At 57.3% G+C, this 24,774-nt stretch overlaps 3 protein-coding genes across 9 annotated transcripts; all 3 read right to left on the bottom strand.

The window, feature by feature from the left end:
• Positions 1-4,039: 4,039 nt before the first annotated feature.
• On the bottom strand, positions 4,040-14,358 carry LOC148649962 (zinc finger SWIM domain-containing protein 4-like). The gene is made up of 13 exons (XM_088603229.1): positions 13,530-14,358; positions 12,359-12,542; positions 10,965-11,342; positions 10,716-10,876; positions 10,049-10,184; positions 9,792-9,944; positions 9,428-9,694; positions 9,175-9,312; positions 8,763-8,993; positions 8,541-8,676; positions 5,689-5,825; positions 5,012-5,263; positions 4,040-4,914 (listed from the first exon to the last, which is right to left on the bottom strand). Exons 1-13 carry the CDS (start codon positions 13,704-13,706, stop codon positions 4,100-4,102), a joined length of 3,165 nt encoding a protein of 1,054 aa, XP_088459355.1. The 5' UTR covers positions 13,707-14,358; the 3' UTR covers positions 4,040-4,099.
• A 2,926-nt stretch (positions 14,359-17,284) lies between these two features.
• Positions 17,285-19,012, bottom strand: c13h19orf53 (chromosome 13 C19orf53 homolog). Its single transcript, XM_088603228.1, has 3 exons — positions 18,856-19,012; positions 18,464-18,519; positions 17,285-18,283 (listed from the first exon to the last, which is right to left on the bottom strand). The coding sequence occupies exons 1-3, from the start codon at positions 18,944-18,946 to the stop codon at positions 18,155-18,157; spliced, it is 276 nt and encodes a 91-aa protein (XP_088459354.1). The 5' UTR covers positions 18,947-19,012; the 3' UTR covers positions 17,285-18,154.
• A 215-nt stretch (positions 19,013-19,227) lies between these two features.
• On the bottom strand, positions 19,228-24,469 carry mri1 (methylthioribose-1-phosphate isomerase 1). 7 transcript variants are annotated; one of them, XM_088603227.1, is made up of 8 exons: positions 24,121-24,469; positions 22,948-23,177; positions 22,688-22,857; positions 21,968-22,144; positions 21,510-21,734; positions 19,797-20,859; positions 19,613-19,734; positions 19,228-19,571 (listed from the first exon to the last, which is right to left on the bottom strand). In XM_088603227.1, exons 1-6 carry the CDS (start codon positions 24,250-24,252, stop codon positions 20,726-20,728), a joined length of 1,068 nt encoding a protein of 355 aa, XP_088459353.1. In that variant the 5' UTR covers positions 24,253-24,469; the 3' UTR covers positions 19,228-19,571; positions 19,613-19,734; positions 19,797-20,725. The 7 variants fall into 7 exon arrangements, with proteins under 7 accessions (XP_088459353.1, XP_088459350.1, XP_088459347.1 ...); XM_088603224.1 differs by having other exon boundaries at positions 19,228-19,576; positions 19,637-19,734; XM_088603221.1 differs by having other exon boundaries at positions 19,228-19,612; positions 19,653-19,734.
• Positions 24,470-24,774: the final 305 nt, after the last annotated feature.

Genomic DNA, 24,774 nt, shown 5'->3' with positions numbered 1-24,774 from the left:
ATGTATACTGAACAGTATTGAACTGTATTGTCTCTGCATAGCTACAGCACTGTACTACACAGCCTGAATACTATGGGGGCAGAGCAGTGGCTCTGTGGCTAAGGATCTGCGCCTGTTGCTGGAAGGTTGCTGGTTCAAATCCCGCAGCCGGTAGAGGAGTTCTACTTCTCTGGGCCCCTGAGCAAGGCCCTTAACCCCAACTGCTCCAGGGGCTGTACAATGGCTGACCCTGCGCTCTGACTCCAAGCTTCTCTCCCTGTCTGTGTGTCTCATGGAGAGCAAGCTGGGGTATGTGAAAAATTCCTAATGCAAGAAATTGTAAAGGGTTAAGTGATGTTATACTGTCTCTACATAGCTACAGCACTGCACTACACAGCCTGAATGCACCACAGGGCCTGGTACAGACAGAGCACAGAGCACAGGGTACAGAGCCCAAAGCACAGAGCACAGGGCGTGGTACAGACAGAGCACAGAGCACAGAGCACAGGGCGTGGTACAGACAGAGCACAGAGCACAGGGCCTGTTACAGAGCCTGGAGCAGGACACAGAGGGGGGCGGTGAAACCGATGAGACAAACAGCATCAGCAGCCTGCTGTCCCCCCATCCCCCTTCCTCACGCTGCTGTTATCTGGGTGTGTCGCCATGGAGACTGGGGGGGTGACGGGCGACAGCTCGGCTTTCCAGGAACGCGGCCGCCCAGCGGGCCACTTCCTCTCCTTCGCAGAAAACACGCAGCTCCTTGACTACAGACAGGATGTGATGTCATCAAAGCCCAAGGCAGCTGCAGACACAGGCGGCATGCGAGCTAAACAGATAGTGGGAGCTGAGAAAACTGGAATCTACTCCACGTGGAAGTAGGAATTTGGGGAAGACACTCCAGTGGACATAGACAGCTGTAGGTGCAGTGCCCCCTGGTGGACAGTGGAGATCCTGGCACCCTGGCCCTCGTTGACAATGGAAATGGGTTCTCTGTTCCCCCAGCACCCCGTGTGAACATTTGTACTCACCGTATTTAAACAGGAAACAGGCAGAAACAGAACAGAGCTGTGTGCATGAGACACAACACCAAGCACACAAGGGAGCCAGCACAAACAAGACAGTGTCGCTCAGGACTAGAGTCCCTCCTAACAGCCTGGTCAGCAGTTCCTCTGTCCTGCCTGACCTGTGAGGCCGGACCCCTGCAGTGGAAAGTGGGATGACAGGTGCTGTAGAAACCAGGTTGTTAGGATGAGAACATCATGAAGTCACAGACGAGAGGAGATCATCTGGCCCGTTTGGACCAGAGGGACATGTTGTGCTGCTTAGAAACCAGTCGATCTGCTCCAGACGTTTCCTGGGTATCGACATCAACATCATGTCTGGGCACCCTGTTCCACTCCCCCACAAACCTTTGTGTAAAGATGTGCCTCTGGCTTTGGGGGCTGTTGGTTGTAAGGAGGGGGGCTTGTACGACTATCAGAGTGGGGCAGTAAATGTCCCCACAAAGACAGTAACCCCTGTCCCTCCCGAAGGGAAACCGCCTGTTTGATTGTGAAGGCAGTGTGAGAAACTGTCGGGGTGCCACAGGCTGGAGCCCGGTCAAGCTCTGTGCCGCGCTGCACGCACACATCACACATTATAAAGTGAAACTGGCGGAAATCGAGGACGGGCCCAGCCGACATCGCTGCTCAACCAGCACGGTGATACCCCGCACACAAGCCGAGGGCGGCCTCTGGTGGCGGCAGGGGCGAATTGCAGGGGCAGGTGCCGACACACGAGCCGAACCTCCGCGGGCCTCGAGCCAGTGAAAGACTGGAATCCCAGTCAAACCATGAATTAAGGAAGCGATAATTCAGGAAAACGGCGGGTTTTCGTCGTCGTGTACAGCTCGTCGCTCAGGTCTGCATCCCCAGCCTCCTCAGTAAAATAAAGACACACCAGCACAGGACCGTTATCTGTCGCGCTCAAATTGTTTGTGGTTTTTAAAGGCGCGCGCACCGGGCTGCGGCCTCTTCTGTTTTCTGCTTAACTTGATCTTTTAGCATTTCCGTGTGAATGCCAGATTGAAGGAGTTTGATATTTTATTACACGTTTTAAGATGTAATACGGAAAAAGAACATCTTTTCAAAATGAATCTTTTCGATAGTAGAGCCACAGTACCCATTGGTTCGGTGCTGCTCTCTCTATCAACATGTATGCAGTACGATTGAAATGCAGTATTACTTCAACTCTGTTGTGGTGGTTAGGTTTGTAATTATCTCTGGAAAAACATTATTCTGTGTTTTTTCTCGATCTTTTTTTGGAAACGCTCCCTTCCCTTGATTATTAAAGGACTCTTCAAATCCCCGCCTCAGATTCCTTTATCTAGCTCTAATTCAGAAGTCTAAATCATCCACTGCCCTCGTTTCCAAGTGTTTGAAACATGTCCGATTCCGTTTGACTTTTTGGGGTGAAAGAGTGTACCTATTTTCCGTGTTATCCGATTTGTTTTTTTTTTCTTCAACATGTTTGAATGTTTGTCTTGTATCGTTATTGGCAAAAAACAAATCTGTAAGAATTTTTCATTTCTTTAAACTCTTTGGGGAATCGCTGCCCACGGGCGCAGGAGTGAGGACTGCTCCCCGACTGTACCCCCGCTCTCGCAGCGCGCCAGGACGAGCCCCCCGGCGGGAGATGCGTGGTCCTGCTCCCCGCCCGTCTCCCCGCTCTCCCCCGTCTCCCCGGGAGCTGGCTGTTCAAGACCAGCCCTGCACCTCTCTGCTGCTCTTAAAGAGTCTCCGAGCTTCCCTCCCTGAGTGCCGGCATCTCTGCTTCGCTCAGCTGCCGGATTTCTGACCCGCTTCGCCAGGACTCCCGCGCCCGGTATCAGCCTGTGCTCGACCGCAGCTACGCCGCTGTTTCACCGCCAGGGGGCGGCCGCGGGCGCCACTGCCGACCCGGGCCCCCCCGCAAGAAACCACCAAAGCTCGAACTGCTCTTCACCGCTTTATTTCAAGATCAGGGGTCCTTCATGTGCAAGTCCTTCGTGCGGGAAGACAGGAGACCCGGCAGGGTTAGAAAATAAATAAAAGTCCTAAAGAAATCATCCACTTGATCAAATAAATACATGAACAAAGATAAAATACAACAAAAGTAGAGATTACTGGGCTGCACTTTCTGGACAACTGAGATGCTACTTGTCACCCCCTCCTCCTCCTCCTCAGTGAACTCCCTCAGCTGTCCTCGTCATGTACAGCTCTTCCCTCCGTTCTTCATCACCACCAACACAAAACTCAACAACAACAAGAACCGCAACTAAAAAATAAAAACTCTGTTTCACAGCTCAGCTTCTGTTCAGCCGTCTGACCTCGGCTTTCTGTCCTCTCCCTCCTCCTTCTCCCCCGAACCACTCTATCCCTCCTCTCTGTCCCCTCTTCTCTCTCCGCCCCCTCTCTCTCCCCTCTCCCCCTGCTCCTTTCCCCTCTCCTCTCCCTGTTTCTCCCTTGCTCCTCTCCCCTCTCCTCTCTCTCACCCCCTCTGACTTGCTCCTTTCCCCTCTCCACTCTCTCCCCTCTCCTCTCTCTCTCCCTTGCTCCTTTCCCCTCTCCACTCTCTCTCCTCTCCTCTCTCTCTCCCTTGCTCCTTTCCTCTCTCCTCTCTCTCTCTTCCCCTCCCTTGCTCCTCTCCCCTCTCCTCTCTCTCTCCCTTGCTCCTCTCCCCTCTCCACTCTCTCCTCTCTCTCTCTCCCTTGCTCCTCTCCCCTCTCCACTCTCTCCCCTCTCCTCTCTCCCTTGCTCCTCTCCCCTCTCCTCTCTCCCCTCTCTCTCCCTTGCTCCTCTCCCCTCTCTCCCTTGCTCCTCTCCCCTCTCCCCTCTCTCCCCTCTCCTCTCTCCCTTGCTCCTCTCCCCTCTCCTCTCTCCCCTCTCTCTCCCTTGCTCCTCTCTCTCTCTCCCTTGCTCCTCTCCCCTCTCCCCTCTCCCCTCTCCTCTCTCCTCTCTCCTCTCTCCTCTCTCCTCTCTCCTCTCTCCTCTCTCCTCTCTCCTCTCTCCTCTCTCTCCCTCTCCCTTGCTCCTCTCCTCTCTCCTCTCTCTCCCCTCTCCTCTCTCTCCCTCTCCCCTCTCCCCTCTCCCCTCTCCTCTCTCTAGCCGAACCTCTCCCTCAGCAGCAGTAGCAGTTTCTTCTTGCCCGGATTGCTGTCTCGCAGCTCCTGCAGGAAGCTGGCGAAGTGCTGGTGCCCGCCGGGCGTGGCGAGGAAGGCGGGGCGGGCGAGGGAGAGCAGGCGCAGGACCTCGCCATAGCGGCGCACGCCCCCGGCGGCCAGGCGGGCGCGGACCGCCCCCGCGTACGCCCGCTGTGCCGCCCGCGCCAGGAGCCGGAGGCAGGAGGCGAGGCCCGTGCCCCGGTGGTCCGCCGGCGGGCCGCACAGCTGCAGGACCTCGGACAGCACCGGCGCACAGCGCACCGCGCCCACCAGCGCTCCCGCCGCGCCCGCCAGCTCCGCCGCGCCCAGCGAGCGCGCCAGGCCCACGGCCCAGAGCACGTCGGGGACGGCGGGGTGCCCGTCCGCGTCGGCGCCGATGCAGAGGCGGGCCAGCGCCATGGTGGCCAGCGTGCAGGCCCGGCGGGGCAGGCCCTGGCGCTCCAGGAAGCGGGCGGCGGAGAACAGACTGGCACTGCTCTGGCTGCCGCGCGCTGCTCCCACCACGATGCGGTAGGCGGCGTCCAGGGCAGTGGCGTCGCCCTGGCACAGCGTGAGGGAGGGCAGCGTGCAGGTCAGGGGGTCCCACGCCAGGCACTCCAGCGCCACCGTTCTTGCGCAGCCTGCCAGCTGGCTGAGCTCACCCGGGCTGAGCCCCGGCCCTGTGGAGAGGGCACCAGGCACCAGCAGGGTCACGGCCTCCTGAGGTGTGAGGAGAGACTCCCAGTCCTGCATCAGGAGGAGGAGAGCAGGCAGCCCTGAGAGAGAGAGACTGGAGAGTTAGCACAGTTATTCCAGACAGCCCCGAGAGAGAGAGAGAGAGAGAGAGAGAGAGCCTGCAGAGGAATGACTGACCGTTCTGGGCAGCGCACTCCGCCAGCCAGGTCACCATCTCTTTGCGTCTCTGGCTCCTGGAGCCCCGAGTTCTTCGCGCTGCCTCGACCCCCAGCTCCAAGGCCACAGCCAGCAGAGGGCGCTGCCCGTGAGCCGGGGCCTCAGGGGGGGCCCCGACTGTGGCGGCGTCGCGAGCCAGTTTGTGGAGCAGCAGTGCGGAGTGGACGTGCTGGAGGATGGAGTCCAGGACGACCCGCAGTCGCGCCTCATCGCCTGGGGAGACGGACATCAGAGTGAGGCGCCTGCTCAGCTGGGAGTGCCAGTACCATGCCGGGGTCAGAGTGCAGAGGTCAAGGGGAGCCAGTCAGTGTCTCCGGGTGAGAGTGCAGGGGTCAATGTGCAGAGGTCAAGGGGAGCCAGTCAGTGTCTCCAGATGAGAGTGCAAGGGTCAGAGCGCAGAGGTCAAGGTGAGCCAATCACTGTCTACCGGTGAGAGTGCAGAGGTTAAGGTGCAGAGGTCAGCAACGTCAGGTCAGAGTGCAGCGGTCAAGGCATACATGTCAGTGATAGAGAGTCATAGTCATAGTGCCGTTCAGTCAATCGGAGAGTCAGTATAGAAAGGAGAGTCAGCACAGTTATTCCATACAGCCCTGAGAGAGAGAGACAGTGGTCAGGGTGTGGGACAGCACAGTACTGACCTTTAGCTGTGGTCAGCAGCAAGGCAGCAAGCTCACACTGCCGTGTCTCCAGGTGACCCAGCACAAACCAGCCGGGCACATGACTGGGGGACAACAAGGGGTCACCAGAGGCTAGCGGGGACTCCAGCATGGGCATCCTGCCAAGCACATAGACACAGACGGGCATCAACACCCAGACTCCACAGGCGTCCCACCCAACACACAGACACACACGGGCATCAACACCCAGACTCCAGCACAGGCGTCCCGCCCAACACACAGACACACACAGGCATCAACACCCAGACTCCAGCACAGGCGTCCCCCCTAACACAAAGACACACACGGGCATCAACACCCAGACTCCAGCACAGGCGTCCCCCCCAACACACAGACACACACAGGCATCAACACCCAGACTCCAGCACAGGCGTCCCCCCAACACACAGACACACTCGGGCATCAACACCCAGACTCCAGCACAGGCGTCCCCCCAACACACAGACACACTCGGGCATCAACACCCAGACTCCAGCACAGGCGTCCCCCCCAACACACAGACACACTCGGGCATCAACACCCAGACTCCAGCACAGGCGTCCCCCCCAACACACAGACACACTCGGGCATCAACACCCAGACTCCAGCACAGGCGTCCCCCCCAACACACAGACACACACAGGCATCAACACCCAGACTCCAGCACAGGCGTCCCCCCAACACACAGACACACTCGGGCATCAACACCCAGACTCCAGCACAGGCGTCCCCCCAAACACACAGACACACACAGGCATCAACACCCAGACTCCAGCACAGGCGTCCCCCCAACACACAGAAACACTCGGGCATCAACACCCAGACTCCAGCACAGGCGTCCTGCCCAACACCCAGACTCCAGCACAGGTGTCCCACCCAACACACAGACACACTCGGGCATCAACACCCAGACTCCAGCACAGGCGTCCCATCTAACACACAGACACACTCTGGCATCAACACCCAGACTCCAGCACAGGCGTCCCGCCCAACACACAGACACACACAGGCATCAACACCCAGACTCCACAGGCGTCCCACCCAACACACAGACACACTCGGGCATCAACACCCAGACTCCAGCACAGGCGTCCTGCCCAACACCCAGACACACACAGGCATCAACACCCAGACTCCACAGGCGTCCCACCCAACACACAGACACACTCGGGCATCAACACCCAGACTCCAGCACAGGCGTCCTGCCCAACACCCAGACTCCAGCACAGGCATCCCCCCCAACACACAGACACACACAGGCATCAACACCCAGACTCCACAGGCGTCCCACCCAACACACAGACACACTCGGGCATCAACACCCAGACTCCAGCACAGGCGTCCTGCCCAACACACAGACACACTCGGGCATCAACACCCAGACTCCAGCACAGGCGTCCTGCCCAACACACAGACACACTCGGGCATCAACACCCAGACTCCAGCACAGGCATCCCCCCCAACACACAGACACACTCGGGCATCAACACCCAGACTCCAGCACAGGCGTCCCCCCTAACACACAGACACACACAGGCATCAACACCCAGACTCCAGCACAGGCGTCCCACCTAACACACAGACACACACAGGCATCAACACCCAGACTCCAGCACAGGCGTCCCATCTAACACACAGACACACACGGGCATCAACACCCAGACTCCAGCACAGGCGTCCTGCCCAACACCCAGACACACTCGGGCATCAACACCCAGACTCCAGCACAGGCGTCCCCCCCAACACACAGACACACACGGGCATCAACACCCAGACTCCAGCACAGGCGTCCCCCCCAACACACAGACACACTCTGGCATCAACACCCAGACTCCAGCACAGGCGTCCCCCCCAACACACAGACACACTCTGGCATCAACACCCAGACTCCAGCACAGGCGTTCTGCCCAACACACAGACACACACGGGCATCAACACCAAGACTCCAGCACAGGCGTCCCCCCCAACACACAGACACACTCTGGCATCAACACCAAGACTCCAGCACAGGCGTCCCCCCCAACACACAGACACACTCTGGCATCAACACCCAGACTCCAGCACAGGCGTTCTGCCCAACACCCAGACTCCAGCACAGGCGCCCCACCCAACACACAGACACACACAGGCATCAACACCCAGACTCCAGCACAGGCGTCCCCCCCAACACACAGACACACTCTGGCATCAACACCCAGACTCCAGCACAGGCGTTCTGCCCAACACACAGACACACACGGGCATCAACACCCAGACTCCAGCACAGGCGTCCTGCCCAACACCCAGACTCCAGCACAGGCGTCCCGCCCAACACACAGACACACACAGGCATCAACACCCAGACTCCACAGGCGTCCCACCCAACACACAGACACACTTGGGCATCAACACCCAGACTCCAGCACAGGCGTCCCGCCCAACACACAGACACACTCGGGCATCAACACCCAGACTCCAGCACAGGCGTCCTGCCCAACACCCAGACACACTCGGGCATCAACACCCAGACTCCAGCACAGGCGTCCTGCCCAACACCCAGACACACTCGGGCATCAACACCCAGACTCCAGCACAGGCGTCCCCCCCAACACACAGACACACTCGGGCATCAACACCCAGACTCCAGCACAGGCGTCCCGCCCAACACACAGACACACTCTGGCATCAACACCCAGACTCCAGCACAGGTGTTCTGCCCAACACCCAGACTCCAGCACAGGCGTCCCACCCAATACACAGACACACTCTGGCATCAACACCCAGACTCCAGCGCAGGCATCCTGCCAAGCACAGAGATGGGCATCGACATCGGTTTTGTGCATTTCCAGTCGTACCTCATGGCCCTTAGTGCCACCCGGAAAGCCAGTTCGGGGTCATGGGGCACCAGGGCACCCAGCAGGTATCGTGCTAGAGAGTGCATGGGCACTGTATCCTGGGGTACCACCTCCCCTAGTGCACTGAGCACCCCCCCTGAAGATAGAGAGAAGGATTAATACTGACAGACTGGCTGACTGGATACTGGAAGTGATGATGATGATGTTTGTCCTCCCTCTTACCCTCCAGCAGGGCGGCACTCTCTCTCCGCAGGGTGGCGATGACTGGGTCAGTGAGAGGAATCTGGACGAGCCGGGAGATCAGCCTCTCCTCACATCTCACAGCCCGGTCCTGGGACCCCCGCCCCACGGGCAGCGCCCTCTGCTGGCCGAGCCCCCACAGTGCCACCTCCACTGCCACGCACACGCTGCACTCGCCCGAGTCGCGCAACCCGCCTGCCGCGGGCACAGTGCCTGAGAAACAGCAGGAATGTGGGAGAGAGGAGGGGAGGGGAAGCAAAGGGAAGAGGTGAGGAAGGGGGCGAGGTGGAGAGAAGGTATGTAGCTTGCAAACTGTCTACATGTCTGTGTGTCCAGTTCAATTAAAACATCTTTACTGACATCACCACGCACACAGGCCAGGGCTGTCTCCTACCAGGACAAGGGGCGTGGCCATCCTCATTCACGTGACACGCCTCCAGGAAGGTGTCAAACAAGCAGCCAATGGGATCCAGTGGATGCCCCACCCACCCTTCAGGATTGGCTGCCTGGGTCACAAGGTCCTGTGGAGATCCTGTGGGAGGAGGAGCCAGAGACCTCTTACAGCGCACATCTAACTCCCTCACCCGAGCCACAGATAACAAAGCCTATGGCTCCCAAATAGAATGCAAACCATCTCGCTGTCCCACCTTCTCTGGCCGGTCGGAGCCCTTCGGACACCCTGCGCCTCTCCAGTCTCAGCGCGCTGACGACGGCCAGCCCCAGCCGCAGAGCCTCCTCCCCGTATCCATGACGTCGCAGGGCGCTGATGCGCGCACACACCAGGGGCAGGGGCTCTCCCGCCCACGCCGGTGCCCCCTGCGCCCCCTGGTCACCCCGCAGGACTCTCTGGAGCTCGGGGGCCGTCCACTGGAGCCCCCCACACTGTAGGGCCGGCCACAGCACTGAGCGCCGGGCTGAGGGGGAGGGAGGGAGGTGGGAGGTAAGCAGCAGGCCGACAGGCGCAGGCAGCAGCAGCACACACGCAGGAAGGAAGGCCGTCGGGGTGCGTACCTGTGACCTGGGAGCCCCGTGCGTCAGCTATATGGTTCCCCTCCTCCAGCGGGGTGGCCTGATCTTGGTTCCAGTTCTGCAGCAGGCCCAGCCAGTGAGCACGCTGGTCCGGCCCGGTCCAGGGACTGAGCACCACGCTGACCCACAGAGAGGCTGGAGGGAAACAGAGGCCGAGACTGGTAAGACACTGCTGGACGCAGCCCAGCAGACGGACGGACGGGCGCTGTTATACTCTCCGCTCCGGCTCTCTCACTCACCCAGCTGCTCCCACAGTTCTGTCACGAAGGGGCTCAGCGCCCCCGAGCTGCCCCAGCACCCCAGAACCAGCTCTCCTGTCAGCACAGCCAGAACCCGCGGTCCGTTACTGTCCCGGCACCTGAGCATCTCCCGCACCTGCGCAGATCAGGAGAGATGAGACACAGACAGACTCCCTGCCCCTCCTGCACCTGCGCAGACCAGGAGAGATGAGACACAGACAGACTCCCTGCCCCTCCTGCACCTGCGCAGATCAGGAGAGATGAGACACAGACAGACTCCCTGCCCCTCCACCTGCGCAGACCAGGAGAGATGAGACACAGACAGACTCCCTGCCCCTCCACCTGCGCAGACCAGGAGAGATGAGACACAGACAGACTCCCTGCCCCTCCTGCACCTGCGCAGACCAGGAGAGATGAGACACAGACAGACTCCCTGCCCCTCCTGCACCTGCGCAGACCAGGAGAGATGAGACACAGACAGACTCCCTGCCCCTCCTGCACCTGCGCAGACCAGGAGAGATGAGACACAGACAGACTCCCTGTCCCTCCACCTGCGCAGACCAGGAGAGATGAGACACAGACAGACTCCCTGCCCCTCCTGCACCTGCGCAGACCAGGAGAGATGAGACACAGACAGACTCCCTGCCCCTCCCTGTCAGGTCCGTACCGTGCGAATCAGCGCCGAGATGTGTGCGCAGCTGGATTGCAGTCCTCTGCTGCTGACCGAGGCCTTGACGACTCTTCTGAGCCTCTGTCTCAGCTGGTCCTCCTGCAGAGCCCAGCGGCCGTCTCCCTTTGGGCCCAGTCCGGCTGTGGGGTCCGGCGCTCCTGGGGCCACACCGCAGGGTCAAACACACGTCACCCCAACGCCCACAGCAGCGCAGAGAGACGAGGACGCACGCGGACACGGACTCACCAGGGCGCCCCTCTTCCTGCAGCTGCTCCGCCAGCTCCTGGGCCGCGGGCACCAGCGAGGGGGGGTTCTGGGCGATGAGGTGCTGGGCCAGTTTCTGAAGCTGGGCTCGGCTCAGGCGAGCCAGCGTGTCAGAGATGGGGGGCCGCCCGCGCACCCCCCTCCCGCCCCCTCGCAGCCGGAACAGCAGGAGAGCGACCACATGGGCACAGTACGCATCCCCCCCGCAGGAGCAGGACACGGCGGTGACCCTGCGCTGGGCGAACGCCAGCGACACGCGGAGGACCCGCGCGCCCGCGCACGCACACGCGGGGGGGCGGAGATTCGGGTCCGAGGACAGACACGCAGGGCACTCCCTTATGCTGGCGCTGAGCAGGAATCCTGGGAGAGGGAGAGGGAGCGAGACTGAGCCTGTCCTGTTCTGCCACCTGCCACCTGATCTCAGAGTTTCGGCGAAGACAAGCTGGGACACGACTGTCGCACCTGGGAGCTCACCTGCCTGCAGTCAGAGCACAGAGGCTCCACTTCGTGCTGTAACACTGATCCACAGAGACACACCCTACTGTTCCTGTACCGCATTGACCCACACAACCCACCTGCTCCTGTACCACACTGTGACACTGACCCACACACACCCACCCTGCTCTACAGCTCCTGTACCACACTGTAACACTTACCACACACACCCACCCTGCTCTACAGCTCCTGTACCACACTGTGACACTGACCCACACACACCCACCCTGCTCTACAGCTCCTGTACCACACTGTGACACTGACCCACACACACCCACCCTGCTCTACAGCTCCTGTACCACACTGTGACACTGACCCACACACACCCACCCTGCTCTACAGCTCCTGTACCACACTGTGACACTGACCCAAAAATGCTGTGATTCTACATTCTTCTCTAACAGAAACCAGAAAGGAATTTGGAGCCTTGGGGCACAGTTACAACCAAAGAGGGGAGACACTGAGCGACAAAGCAGCCCCAGCAAGAGAGATCAGAAGGGAGAGACTGGGAGAGTTTCGTCGCCCCTGGCACCACATCACGTGAGCAGTCTTGGCGTATGTAGGACACCTACTGGTAGCACTGGAGCCCACCTGTTGAATCCCAGCCCCAATCCCTCACTGAGCCACGAGCATACACGTCAGGCCCTGCGCCTAAGAGCAGTGTTGGCACACCTGGCCGACACAGCGCAGGTCAGAGGGACGGTCCAGACTGCAGGACAAGCCAGGAGAGGCACAGAGCTGCAACAGCGGGAGCACTACCTACAGTACCATCCCCTCCACTGAGAGGGTCTGTTCCCAACACATTCCAAAAGGCAGTGCGGAAAACAGCCACAAGGGAATAGCGGATAAACGCTGGTGAAATGTATCCAAATGGGACTCACCGACTTGCAGGATGTCCTGCACGGCTCCGGGGGTCTCCAGGAGCTGCACCCCTCTCTGGAAGGAGCCCCCTGCCTCATCGCCCAGAGAGGAGTAGAGCAGAATCTCCCTCTCGCTGTGCGGGAATGACCAGAACACAATCCGATTCCGGATCACATCCGGGACCCGGAACAATTGCTCCTTCACCTGAGAGAGAGGGGTTCATACAGACACACTGACTGACTGGACACTACAGTACATTAACACTGCACTGAGAGAGAGGGGTTCATACAGACACACTGACTGACTGGACACTACAGTACATTAACACTGCACTGAGAGAGAGGGGTTCATACAGACACACTGACTGACTGGACACTCCAGTACATTAACACTGCACTGAGAGAGAGGGGTTCATACAGACACACTGACTGACTGGACACTACAGTACATTAACACTGCACTGAGAGAGAGGGGTTCATACAGACACACTGACTGGACACTACAGTACATTAACACTGCACTGAGAGAGAGGGGTTCATACAGACACACTGACTGGACACTACAGTACATTAACACTGCACTGAGAGAGAGGGGTTCATACAGACACACTGACTGACTGGACACTACAGTACATTAACACTGCACTGAGAGAGACAGGTTCATACAGACACACTGACTGGACACTACAGTACATTAACACTGCACTGAGAGAGAGGGGTTCATACAGACACACTGACTGACTGGACACTACAGTACATTAACACTGCACTGAGAGAGAGGGGTTCATACAGACACACTGACTGACTGGACACTACAGTACATTAACACTGCACTGAGAGAGAGGGGTTCATACAGACACACTGACTGGACACTACAGTACATTAACACTGCACTGAGAGAGAGGGGTTCATACAGACACACTGACTGACTGGACACTACAGTACATTAACACTGCACTGAGAGAGAGGGGTTCATACAGACACACTGACTGACTGGACACTACAGTACATTAACACTGCACTGAGAGAGAGGGGTTCATACAGACACACTGACTGACTGGACACTCCAGTACATTAACACTGCACTGAGAGAGAGGGGTTCATACAGACACACTGACTGGACACTCAGGCTGGAAGCGGTGGACAGTAAGGAATATCTCAATGCAGTAACTCCAAGCTTTAAGAACTTCACCTGTTCATACGTCCAGCTCTCCACCACTCTCTGCGCGCTGAGGTCCATCAGCGACTGCACCCGCCGCCTGTGTCCGGCTCTGGACTGGACTTCTCCGCACAGTGCTGACGATGACACCCCGACACCGACACCGGCACCGGCACCGAGGCTTCTCCGCTTCGCTGGCGGCTGGTCCATTCCCCTGGGACCCGCTGGACGACTTTGCTCTGCAGCCTCAGTCCATAGGCAGGTGAGCAGAGATGATTGGAGCTGTCGAGCGTCTCTTCCTCGCGGGTAGCCCGTAAAAAACAAAGTTTTGCGTCAACTTTACTTTTTTGTGTGTGTGTGCTCGTCCTCTGTCTTTCAGCGTCACGATCCCTTTAAATCTTAAAACAAATACCGTGCCGCGGCTCCGACGCTTTCCAATTGCGGCCCCGTCGACCCGCCCACCGCAGGCGCCCCATTGGCCTCAAATGGGCTTCCTGCCTCCTGAGTGGTTCGAGCACCTGTCCGTCCACCTGGAAGTCCACATATGGCCACGCGGTTCTTTCTCTTCATTCACAAAAAAAAAACCGGTTGGAACGTGAGTCAGCGGAACACGCCCCCTCGCGCGGCGACACAATGGAACAGAAACACGTTTCGGCGAAACCGCGGAACATTTCCCCGCCTCGCGCGGCAAACCCGCTCGACTCCTCCGGCCGGACCGGCGTCCTCGCGCCGCTGAGCTCAGTGGCCGCAGCCCAGACCTTTCGTGCAGACACTGTCTCACTCGCTGCAAGAGGAACAGGTTGTTCCCCGAGGAGTCAGGGGGCTGGAAATATGGTAATGAGCGCTGCGCGATAAGAGAAAGCCGCCTCGGAGCTGCTCGGGTAGAAGAAACCGAATCTCTTTGGTCCTCAGCCCTGTTTGTGGAGGACGAGCGCACACAAGGACGCTGCAGGGAGACGCTTCTTTACACTCAGGGCGGTGGGAGCCGGGAACAGACAGCCCGGTCCTGACTTCCTGCATCCCGAGAAGGGCTGGTACCGTCTCTGCCCCTGGGCTCCAGGGCAGCGCTACTCTCTACTGCCCCACTGCCCTCTTGATGCCAGTGCTGTCTCTTTACCAGGGCCACAGGGCAGCACCACTCTCTACTGCCCCTCTTGCCCCGGGGCCACAGGGCAGTGCCACACTCTACTGCCCCACTGCTTGAACTTGAACTTTATTGCCACATGTAAGTGGTACATGCACTGGTCCAAAGGAATTCTTACTTACAGAAAGTCTCTCGATTGTTAAAAGAAGTGTAGAAACACAAAGTGCAGACAGTGCATCAAGACAATATACAAATAAACAGTAGACAACGTACAACAAGTAAACAGTTTGAGTGTAAACAATGCAGATGTGTAAACAATGACTGGAGTTGTGCAATAAATACGAAATCATAAAGAGGTAGATGGTGATGGTGTAGGTGTGGTCCGAGGGGGATGGCTAAAAGTGTTCGCCAATCGCACTGCTTGTGGATAGAAGCTGTTGAAGAATCTAGTGGTAAGTGTCCGTATGCTCTTATATCTCTTGCCTGAGGGCAGTGGGGTGAAGAGCTCATGCCCGGGGTGGTGACTGTCCTCCGTGATGACCAGAACTCTACCACGGCAGTGGTCCTCATAGAGCTGTTTAATCTCTGTGAGACCACAGCCGGTGAACTTCTGGGCCACATTGACCATTCTCTGCAGTGCCTTTCTCTCTCTTGCGAAGAGGTGTTGCTGTACCACACGGGGATCCCCTTGGTGAGGACGCTCTCGATGGTGCAGCAGTAGAAGTTCACCAGCACAGGTACTGGCATCCCCCATCGCTTGAGGCACCTCAGGAACTAGAGGCGCTGCTGAGCCTTCTTCATGATAGAGTCAGTGTTCACAGTCCAGGTTAGATCTTTAGAGATGTGAATTCCCAGAAACCTAAAGCTGGGGACTGTTTCCACTTCCGTTCCATCAATACTGAGTGGGCTGGGAGCGTGTGGCCTGTGTCTCCGAAAGTCCACTATTAGCTCTTTCGTTTCATTTACGTTCAAGTCCAGGTTATTGCTATGACACCACCTCAGCAGCTGTACGACTTCCTCTCTGTAAGTGGACTCGTCATCATCGCTGATCAGGCCTATTATAGTGGTGTCGTCGCAAACGTAACGATGTGGTTGCTGCTGGGTCTTGCTGTGCAGTCGTGAGTGAACAGGGAGAGGGCAGCCCAGTACGTGGTCTCCTGTCACAGCCTGAGGAACAGTGAGTCTGTCTCCCAATAATGCTCCATAGGTTTCCAGCATATGTAAATATATTATATGTCTTTGTTGTAAATGTCTGTAGATTTTATTTTACTTTTATTTTCTGTTTTGTTTCATGTGAATTTTTATTTGCTTTGGCAACACTGATTGTACCCATCAGTCATGCTAATAAAGCACCCTGAATTGAATTGAACAGGGAGTGCAACCTTGGACTCTGACAGCAGCCTTGTGGGGTTCCAGTGCTCAGGGTGAGTGGTGTTGATGTTTTATTACCTATCCGCACCACCTGTGGTCTCTCGATTCGAAAGTCCAGCAGCCAGTTGCAGACAGAGTTGCACAGTCCTAATCCCCTGAGCTTTGTCACCAGTTGGCTGGGTATGATGGATTGAATGCTGAGCTGTAGTCCACAAACAGCATTCTCACATACGGGTTCCCAGTGCCCAGGTGTTCCAGGGCTGTATGTAGGGCCAGGGAGACAGGATCATCAACTGATCTGATGTCCTGGTAGGCGAACTGCAAGGGGTCCAGGGGTTCAGAACAAACTCACTGTGCACACTTGGGGTCTTCTCAGCAGTTCCCATGTTCAGAACATCAAAGCGGGCATTGAAATGCTGTCTCTGGCTCCAGGGTAGCACTACTCTCTACTGCCCCACTGCCCTTAATGTCAGTGCTGTTTCTGCCCCAGGGCCACAGGGCGGCACCACTCTCTACTGCCCCTCTTGCCCGGGGGCCACAAGTCAGCGCCACACTCTACTGCCCCACTGCCGTCTCTTTGCCCCAGGGCCACAGGGCGGCACCACACTCTACTGCCCCACTGCCGTCTCTCTGCCCCAGGGCCACAGGGCGGCACCACTCTCTACTGCCCCAAGGCCACAAGTCAGCGCCACACTCTACTGCCCCACTGTCGTCTCTGCCCCAGGGCCACAGGGCAGCACCACTCTCTACTGCCCCAAGGCCACAAGTCAGTGCCACACTCTACTGCCCCACTGTCGTCTCTGCCCCAGGGCCACAGGGCAGCGCCACTCTGTATTACCCCTCTTGCCACAAGGCCACAGGGCGGTGCCACTCTGTATTGCACCTCTTGCCCCTCTTGCCCCAGGGTGGTGCCCCACTGCACCTCTTGCCCCACTGCACCTCTTGCCCCAGCGCAGTGCCACTCTCTCCCGCCCCTCTTGCCCCAGGGTGGTGCCCCACTGCACCTCTTGCCCCAGCGCAGTGCCACTCTCTCCTGTCCCTCTTGCCCCAGGGCGGTGCCCCACTGCACCTCTTGCCCCAGGGCAGTGCCACTCTCTACTGCCCCTCTTGCCACAAGGGCAGCACCTCACTCAACTGCCCCAGTGCTTCTGTAGCAGTGTTGAGCGGGGCTGTAAGACTCCAGGCAGGGGCAATTCACAAACTGAGGCATCTGTTTACGAAGAAGACACACAGTCACTCAGGGCGGGGAGTACAAGGCTCTGAGAGACAAGAAAGGAACTCAAGTAGTCAGTGCATTTTGAACAAAATAAATAGAACAAAGTAGAAGTCTGCATTGAGTGAATTCTGAAACATTTAATTAAGAATAAAAGGCAGAAACTCTGACAGAGGAGTGTTCACAGAGCCAGCAAGATTTCAAACAACTTCCAGAACCTGAAAATAAAATAAGCAGCATGTTTGAGGACAGGATCTAAGGGTCTAAGGTTGGGTATGTTTTTTTACCTGATAGCTGTGGACAGTGAACTTCTAGCCAAAAACATCTACAAATCCCCTACATAAAACGATCAAACCAGCAACTTCAGAATTCCTCCTGCCCGTGTCCCGCTGCCCCCTGCTGGACTGGTGGAGGTACTGCAGCTTCCTGCTCCATACAGAGCGCTACAGTACCAGAGCCCAGTCTCAGACTCGGTCCATTCCAGGCCTCTCGTGCAAGTCTGTGCACGTCCAGGGTCAGAACCATGCGCTGGCCCCTGGCAGGGTGAGGCCGGGACACACAGACATCAACAGTGCAGGCAGGTTCAGTCCACGACGTTCTCAAATGTACAGTATGTCCTTAAGCTGCAGATCTGCAGCAGCTCCATGCTGAAGAGGACAGGTGGAAACACCCGAGAGGTGGAGCCCCTGGCTTGTCAGAGGTGACCAGGACACACGGTGCCGCGTGCTGGAGAGCGCCCAGCGAGGGGAACCCCGCTATCAGAGCTCGCCCCTCTCTGGAGGGGAGTGGGCAGCAGCCTGCAGTGTTTTGCAGTGCGGGGGGCATGCTGTGCAGAGACACACACAGAGGTCCATTCCACACTGAGTGGAACGTGCTGAGGTGCAGGTGTGTGTGTTTAGGCGTGCGTCTGTGCGCAGGTGCAGGTGTGTGTGTGTAGTTGTGTGTCTGTGCGCAGGTGAAGGTGTGTATTTGTAGGTGTGCGTCTGTGCTCTACGAAGACTTCGGCTTTCCAGGTTTCCCCTCTGTGCTCTTCAGCAGGCTCAGCCTCTTGTGCAGGGAGGTGCTGGCCCTCTGTGTCACCTCCTGCTCGATGTGACTCCTGATCGCCACCTCCAGGCTCTGAGGGGAACAGCAACAACACTGCCATCAAACCGACACCCCACATGAGCTTTGAACCTCTCTACACAACTTGAACAAGTTAGACCGTGAGCCGACAGGGGGGCTCACTGTAACTCCCCGAGCCCACAGGGGGGTTGTTATAACCCCCTGAGCTGCCCGTGAGGCGATGGCCGCTCTCACCTTCTTCAGTTTCTGCTGCTGGACCACCTGGGCTTTCTTGGGGGCGATCGCTCGGGCTGCGTGCAAGAAACACAAGCAAGTGAATCACTCGTCCTGCACGCCAGTCATTTTACTTGGACACGATTTTAAGAACTCAGCTGGGAAATAAACATGTACAATTGTGGGTAATCATAGGTACGTACAGAAATAGACAACTCAGAAAAGACATCCACTGCTGGCCACCTCTCTTAAGTGCTCAACACACAGCACTAACAGCGCTGCACCTTCAGCCATTCCGGCTCTCCATCACCTAAGGCACCCAGAGCCAACATGGCGGATATCAAAAAGCGCAGTTACACTAACGAAATAGTTAGAAGTCCTTCCGTACAAAAAACGAAAACCCCAATACTCGCCTCCCTTTTTTGGCCCTTTATTTTTGTGCTGCTGTTGCGCTTTTTTGACTCCGGGACGCTGCGCTTTGAACTTCTGCTTTCCCTGTGCCATGCCGTCTTCCGAGTTCGTCTTCGCGCCAGGAACTATGGGACAAGGCAGGCAGGCAGGAAGAAGGGTATTCTGGGATACAGCGGGGCACTGTCGTGCAAGGAGTGCGTTGTGGGATACAGAGGGGCAGCACCGTTAGACGCCGTCTTGCTCTTCAGAAATAAAGCTACAGTTATTTTACTTCACAACTGCTCTCTAGATAGATGCAGCGACTTCACTGAGATTTTATTAGATCTTTTCATGTAATTAAATCTGGGCTGGATGGCAATATTGCACACGGTACATTACTGTCAACACTTTATTCAGACATATATTTCTACATTCTACACATAGAGACCCCGCGTGCACTGTCACTGCTGTCCGGCGGCACGCGGAGCGCCCTGACCACCGCTCCCAGGTCAAAGGGCACCAGCGCACCCCTGTGGCCCACACAGCTGGCGCTCCGGCTGCAGTGCGGCGCTGCCCTCTCCCCTGGTGATCCCTGGCACGGCGTCGTGCGGCACAGTCACAGGCACAAGACACAGCAACACTGCAACTAGACTGACCCGGGAACTCTGACCCTCTGCCATTAGACAGGTGGCCAGGAGGATCTCTTCAGCAGCTCCCAGAGCACAGTCCCCCTCAGGACCTGGACTGGACCCCCTGCAGACATTCTAGCCCCCCCAGGACCTGGACTGCACCCCCTGCAGACACACCACCCCCCCAGGACCTGGACTGGACCCCCTGCAGACACACCGCCCCCCCCAGGATCTGGACTGGACCCCCTGCAGACACACCACCCCCCCCAGGACCTGGACTGGACCCCCTGCAGACATTCTAGCCCCCCCAGGACCTGGACCACCCCCCCCAGGACCTGGACTGAACCCTCCTGCAGACACACTGTCCCCCCAGGACAGGACTGGACTGGACTCCCAGTAGCAGCACGAAAGTGGTCAGCCCTGCCTGTGATCTTGGCCTGGGCTACAGCCGCTGTCCAGCTCGGGAAGGGGGGTTCTGTCTGCAGAGAGATGGCCTGGAATCACATTCGTTTCTGACCCGTAAGGTCTCAGCACCTGTCAGGCACCTCAAGGGAAACACCCAAGCAGAGAGGGGGAGACCTGCAGCCCCCGGGTAACCAGGGCAACCAGGGCTGTCTTTACCCAGAGCCCCAGACCTTCAGGAGAGCAGGGCTGGTGTGTGTGTATTTGTGCGTCAGCGGTCGTCTGTGTGTATATTTGTGCGTCAGCGGTCGTGTGTGTGTATATTTGTGTGTCAGCGGTCGTGTGTGTGTATTTGTGCGTAAGTGCTGTACAGACTGCACGCCTGCCCCTGTGGCTCTGCTCAGCTGTGTCCCTGCAGGAGACCCTAAACCCTAAAGGCCACGGTCTTTACTCGAACCCTCCCTGTCGGAGCTGGTCAGGAGGAGTAGCAGATCGACTCCGAGTCGGCCCTGGAAAAGCCTGGATTCGAGCTAGTGTCACAGACAAAGCGATTTTCCCAGATCAGCTGGAAGAAGGAATGTCAGATGTGGGGAAAGTTCTTGGGGTAAATAAACGGAGTTTGTGGAAGAGATGGGTACGAGGAAGTCCGACCTTGGAGGGCGGGGGGGGGGTGACAGTTCTCCATGATGGCAGGATACAGACTGGAATTTTGCCGGCTGCTGGGACCCATGTAGGGAAAGGCGCAGAAATCCCCGTGACAGAGGGCGATGACAAGGGCACAGGGGTCGCAGGGCAGTGTGTGTGCGTTAGTGTATAAGCCAGCGCGCAGGGCTACACTGCAGCCTCCCTCCAGCAGGGGTCACTAGAGCGCAGTGAGCCGGCCGGTCAGTGCAGCCTGCAGCTCTGAAGGTAGGAAGACGCCCAGCTCTGTGATGATGCCACCTGTGATCAGCTGATGCGGAGTGACGTCGAAGGCAGGATTCCACACGTCAACCCCTGAGAAACGGAGAGGAAGGAGAGGTGATCACCCTGTCCTTACTGGACACTCCAGTACATTAACACTGCACTGAGAGAGAGGGGTTCATACAGACACACTGACTGACTGGACACTACAGTACATTAACACTGCACTGAGAGAGAGGGGTTCATACAGACACACTCACTGACTAGACACTACAGTACATTAACACTGCATTGAGAGAGAGGGGTTCATACAGACACACTGACTGGACACTACAGTACATTAACACTGCACTGAGAGAGAAGGGTTCATACAGACACACTGACTGACTGGACACTACAGTACATTAACACTGCACTGAGAGAGGGGGGTTCATACAGACACACTGACTGACTGGACACTCCAGTACATTAACACTGCACTGAGAGAGAGGGGTTCATACAGACACACTGACTGACTGGACACTACAGTACATTAACACTGCACTGAGAGAGAGGGGTTCATACAGGCACACTGACTGACTGGACACTACAGTACATTAACACTGCACTGAGAGAGGGGGGTTCATACAGACACACTGACTGACTGGACACTACAGTACATTAACACTGCACTGAGAGAGAGGGGTTCATACAGACACTGACACTGACACTGACACTGACTGGACACGAACTGTATTTCGTACCCGAGGCAGCGATGGCAGCTCCATTAATGTGAGTGAGCTCTGTGGCCGGGCGCTCCTCGATCACAATGTCATTCCCGCTCTCCAGGTTCAAGTCACATGACGTGCTGGGTGCTGCCACGTAGAATGGAATCCCATGGTGCTTTGCTGCAATAGCCAGCTGGTAGGTGCCCACCTTGTTGGCTGTGTCACCATTGGCAACAACCCTGTCGGCCCCCACGACCACCGCTGTGGACACACATGGACAGGACTGACTGACTGACCGAGGGGAAGAAAGAGGTGCCTTTCACTCACACACAAACACACAAACACCATGCTGGCACCACCTGACCACTACATTGAGTCTGACAGACAGACTCTGGAGTGGACCTGACTGCTGTGCACCAGGAGTCTTGGCGACAGCTCTGTAAAGCCTGGAGTGGACCGGCCTGCTGTGCACCAGAAGCCAGAAGGTAACTGACCTGAGATGCCCTTTTCTCTCATGGCGAGGGCAGCGGTGCTGTCAGTGATGAGGGTTGCTGGGATGCCTTCGGTCACCATCTCGTATGCGGTCAGCCGCGCGCCCTGGTTATAGGGCCGCGTCTCGGTGCAGAAGACCCGCTCCAGCCGGCCCATGGCGTGCAGGGAGCGCACCACACCTGTGCAGAGACACAGCAGCACGGTTGCTGAGCACATGCCTGGCCGCCACAGCCCCCCGCACCGGCTCGCTCCACCCGTCTACAGGCCTCTGGGGAAAGAACTGCCCCTGTTCTCAGGTTTACATGCCCTCCTATGCAGTTTGCACCCACATCCTCTGGTTCCTCTGGTTCATTGTGGTTGTTGTGTTTTAATTTTGGTTGGAATTTATGTGAACGTGAAATGGACGAAATGTAATGAACTGTTTGATAATAATAATTAAAAAAAAATCCTCTGGTTCTGGTCATTGCAGCTCTGAAGAGCAGCATCGCCAGTGTGCCTGAACCCACCAGCATGTCTGAACCCCTAAACCCACCAGTGTACCTTAACCCACCAGTGTGCCTGAACCCACCAGTGTGCCAGTGTGTCTGAACCCTCCAGTGTGCCTGAACCCACCAGTGTGCCTGAACCCCTGAACCCACCAGTGTACCAGAACCCACCAGTGTGCCTGAACCCCTATACCCACCACCGCCGTGCCAGTGTGTTTGTGTCGGGCTGCAACTCACCCAGTGCAGTTCCATACCCAGACGTGGCCAGTGACCCCGTGTTGCAGTGGGTCAGGACGCTAATCTGGCCATGGGGGACCCCTGATAGGATGTGCTGCGCCCCAAAATTTCCAATCTTCTTGTTGTCGCCGATATCGCGCTCCAGCATGGCCTCGATCCAGCCAATCACGCTGAGGGACAGACAGAGGGGGAGGGCACTTCAGACATGCGGCTCCGTCATTGGCTGAGGCTGAGTCAGCGTCGCGGCCGCCCCGCCCTACCTCTCCCTCAGCTCCTCGGCGCTCCGCTCCTGGCTCTCCCTCTGCGTGAACTCCACCAGCTCGCACGCCGCGCGGCTCATGTTGACCGCCGTGGGGCGGGCGGAGCTCAGGTGGCTCAGCGAGCTGTGCACGAACCACACCAGCTCTGCCACCTCCTGCAGCGGCCGCGCCCTCAGCTCCACCGCCAGGCTCAGACACCCCACGATGGCAATCGCTGGGGCGCCACGAACCTAAGACAGAAGGACATAAGAATTCATAAGAATTGTACATATGGCAAAAAACTCCCCTATCTACCTGTGACAGTGAGAGAGACGTCATACACACCCATCACACTGCACTGGGGAGCGAGAGGGTCACTGCACACTATACTGGGGGAAGAGAGGGTCACTGCACACTGAACTGGGGGAAGAGAGGGTCACTGCACACTGAACTGGGGGAAGAGAGGGTCACTGCACACTGCACTGGGGAAGAGAGAGGGTCACTGCACACTGAACTGGGGGAAGAGAGGGTCACTGCACACTGCACTGGGGGGGAGAGGGTCACTGCACACTGCACTGGGGAGGGAGAGGGTCACTGCACACTGCACTGGGGGGGAGAGGGTCACTGCACACTGCACTGGGGAAGAGAGAGGGTCACTGCACACTGCACTGGGGGGGAGAGGGTCATTGCACACTGCACTGGGGAAGAGAGAGGGTCACTGCACACTGTACTGGGGAGGGAGAGGGTCACTGGACCTTGCACTGGGGGGAGAGGGACACTGCACACTGCATTGGGGAGAGAGAGGGTCACTGCACACTGCACTGGGGGGGAGAGGGTCACTGCACACTGAACTGGGGGAGAGAGGGTCACTGCACACTGAACTGGGGGAGAGAGGGTCACTGCACACTGCACTGGGGGGGAGAGGGTCACTGCACACTGCACTGAACCCCACACTACACTGGGAGAGGGTCACTGCACACTAACGTTAATCTATAACTGACACGCACTGCACACTAACGCTGTACCCGTGATACTCCAGAGACTGGCGTGTTCCCACGTCACTGCGGAAGGAGCAGAGTCCGGGGATGAGCTCGAAGTGGGTGACACGGCAGCGCTCAGTCTAACACACAGCAACATGCACTCTCAGTCAGCGCAGGACAGTACGTTACGGTACGGTAGGAGTGAATGCCTCGCCTTCATGGCCTTAATGGCGTCCCAGCCGTCCTGGACCGAGCGGATCTCCTCGAATTCGGTCTGGTGCGGAAGCAGGAGCTGGTTCAGGATCTGCAGGGACCCGTCCCGGTACCGGATCGCTTCCAGCGTCATGGCGCGACAGCAAGACGAATTTCTCTCCAATTGTCGCTACGGTAAATGTCAACGGAGTACTGTGCGCTGGAGGTCCAAACTCAAGAGTCCGAAGACAAAGGACGCGTTCCGTTAACGTGGAAGGAAACCGACGACAAATATAACAGAAAAATCCACTCTGACACACGGAACCACGTGTTCTTCCAGACAGGAAGCAGACCCCCCCTCCCCGAATCAGCACGAGAGGTGCGGCGAGCCCGGGGTCACGTGCACATAGAGGCGCGTTCATAGAACCGAGTGACGGTACAAATGAATAGCGCGAGGGATTGTTAAAATTAACAAGACTTCGGGGGAAAATACTTGCAAATCATCACCCGGTCACACTTCTGTATGTGGGATGTTACAGTTCTTATGTAAACGAACCCATAATCCCTTAAAATACATTTCCCCCCCAAATTCGTATTTACAAAACGAATCCATTACAACAGTAATTAGTAATTTTAATGGTTTACTTTATAAAAGTATCTTTCCGCAATTATTAAC

Source organism: Lepisosteus platostomus, chromosome 13, assembly GCF_059453375.1.
Source record: "Lepisosteus platostomus isolate fLepPlt1 chromosome 13, fLepPlt1.hap1, whole genome shotgun sequence".
Taxonomy (NCBI): domain Eukaryota; kingdom Metazoa; phylum Chordata; class Actinopteri; order Semionotiformes; family Lepisosteidae; genus Lepisosteus; species Lepisosteus platostomus.
Note: the sequence above shows the minus strand (reverse complement) of the source record. Positions and strands in the feature narration are given on the sequence as shown.

What these genes read in the sequence shown, in the direction of transcription:
- LOC148649962 (XM_088603229.1), bottom strand. Translation starts at nt 13,706, where the DNA reads ATGGACCAGCCGCCAGCGAAGCGGAGAAGCCTCGGTGCCGGTGCCGGT. An exon ending in GCAGGAAGAGGGGCGCCCTG is followed by an intron (nt 10,877 to 10,964) that starts GTGAGTCCGTGT and finishes GTGTGGCCCCAG; the next exon opens with GAGCGCCGGACCCCACAGCC. An exon ending in ACGGGGCTCCCAGGTCACAG is followed by an intron (nt 9,695 to 9,791) that starts GTACGCACCCCG and finishes CCTCCCCCTCAG; the next exon opens with CCCGGCGCTCAGTGCTGTGG.
- c13h19orf53 (XM_088603228.1), bottom strand. Translation starts at nt 18,946, where the DNA reads ATGGCACAGGGAAAGCAGAAGTTCAAAGCGCAGCGTCCCGGAGTCAAA. An exon ending in TAAAGGGCCAAAAAAGGGAG is followed by an intron (nt 18,520 to 18,855) that starts GCGAGTATTGGG and finishes TCTTGCACGCAG; the next exon opens with CCCGAGCGATCGCCCCCAAG. An exon ending in AGCAGCAGAAACTGAAGAAG is followed by an intron (nt 18,284 to 18,463) that starts GTGAGAGCGGCC and finishes TGTTCCCCTCAG; the next exon opens with AGCCTGGAGGTGGCGATCAG.
- mri1 (XM_088603220.1), bottom strand. Translation starts at nt 24,252, where the DNA reads ATGACGCTGGAAGCGATCCGGTACCGGGACGGGTCCCTGCAGATCCTG. An exon ending in ACGCCATTAAGGCCATGAAG is followed by an intron (nt 23,178 to 24,120) that starts GCGAGGCATTCA and finishes CTTCTGTCTTAG; the next exon opens with GTTCGTGGCGCCCCAGCGAT. An exon ending in GCCGAGGAGCTGAGGGAGAG is followed by an intron (nt 22,858 to 22,947) that starts GTAGGGCGGGGC and finishes TCTGTCCCTCAG; the next exon opens with CGTGATTGGCTGGATCGAGG.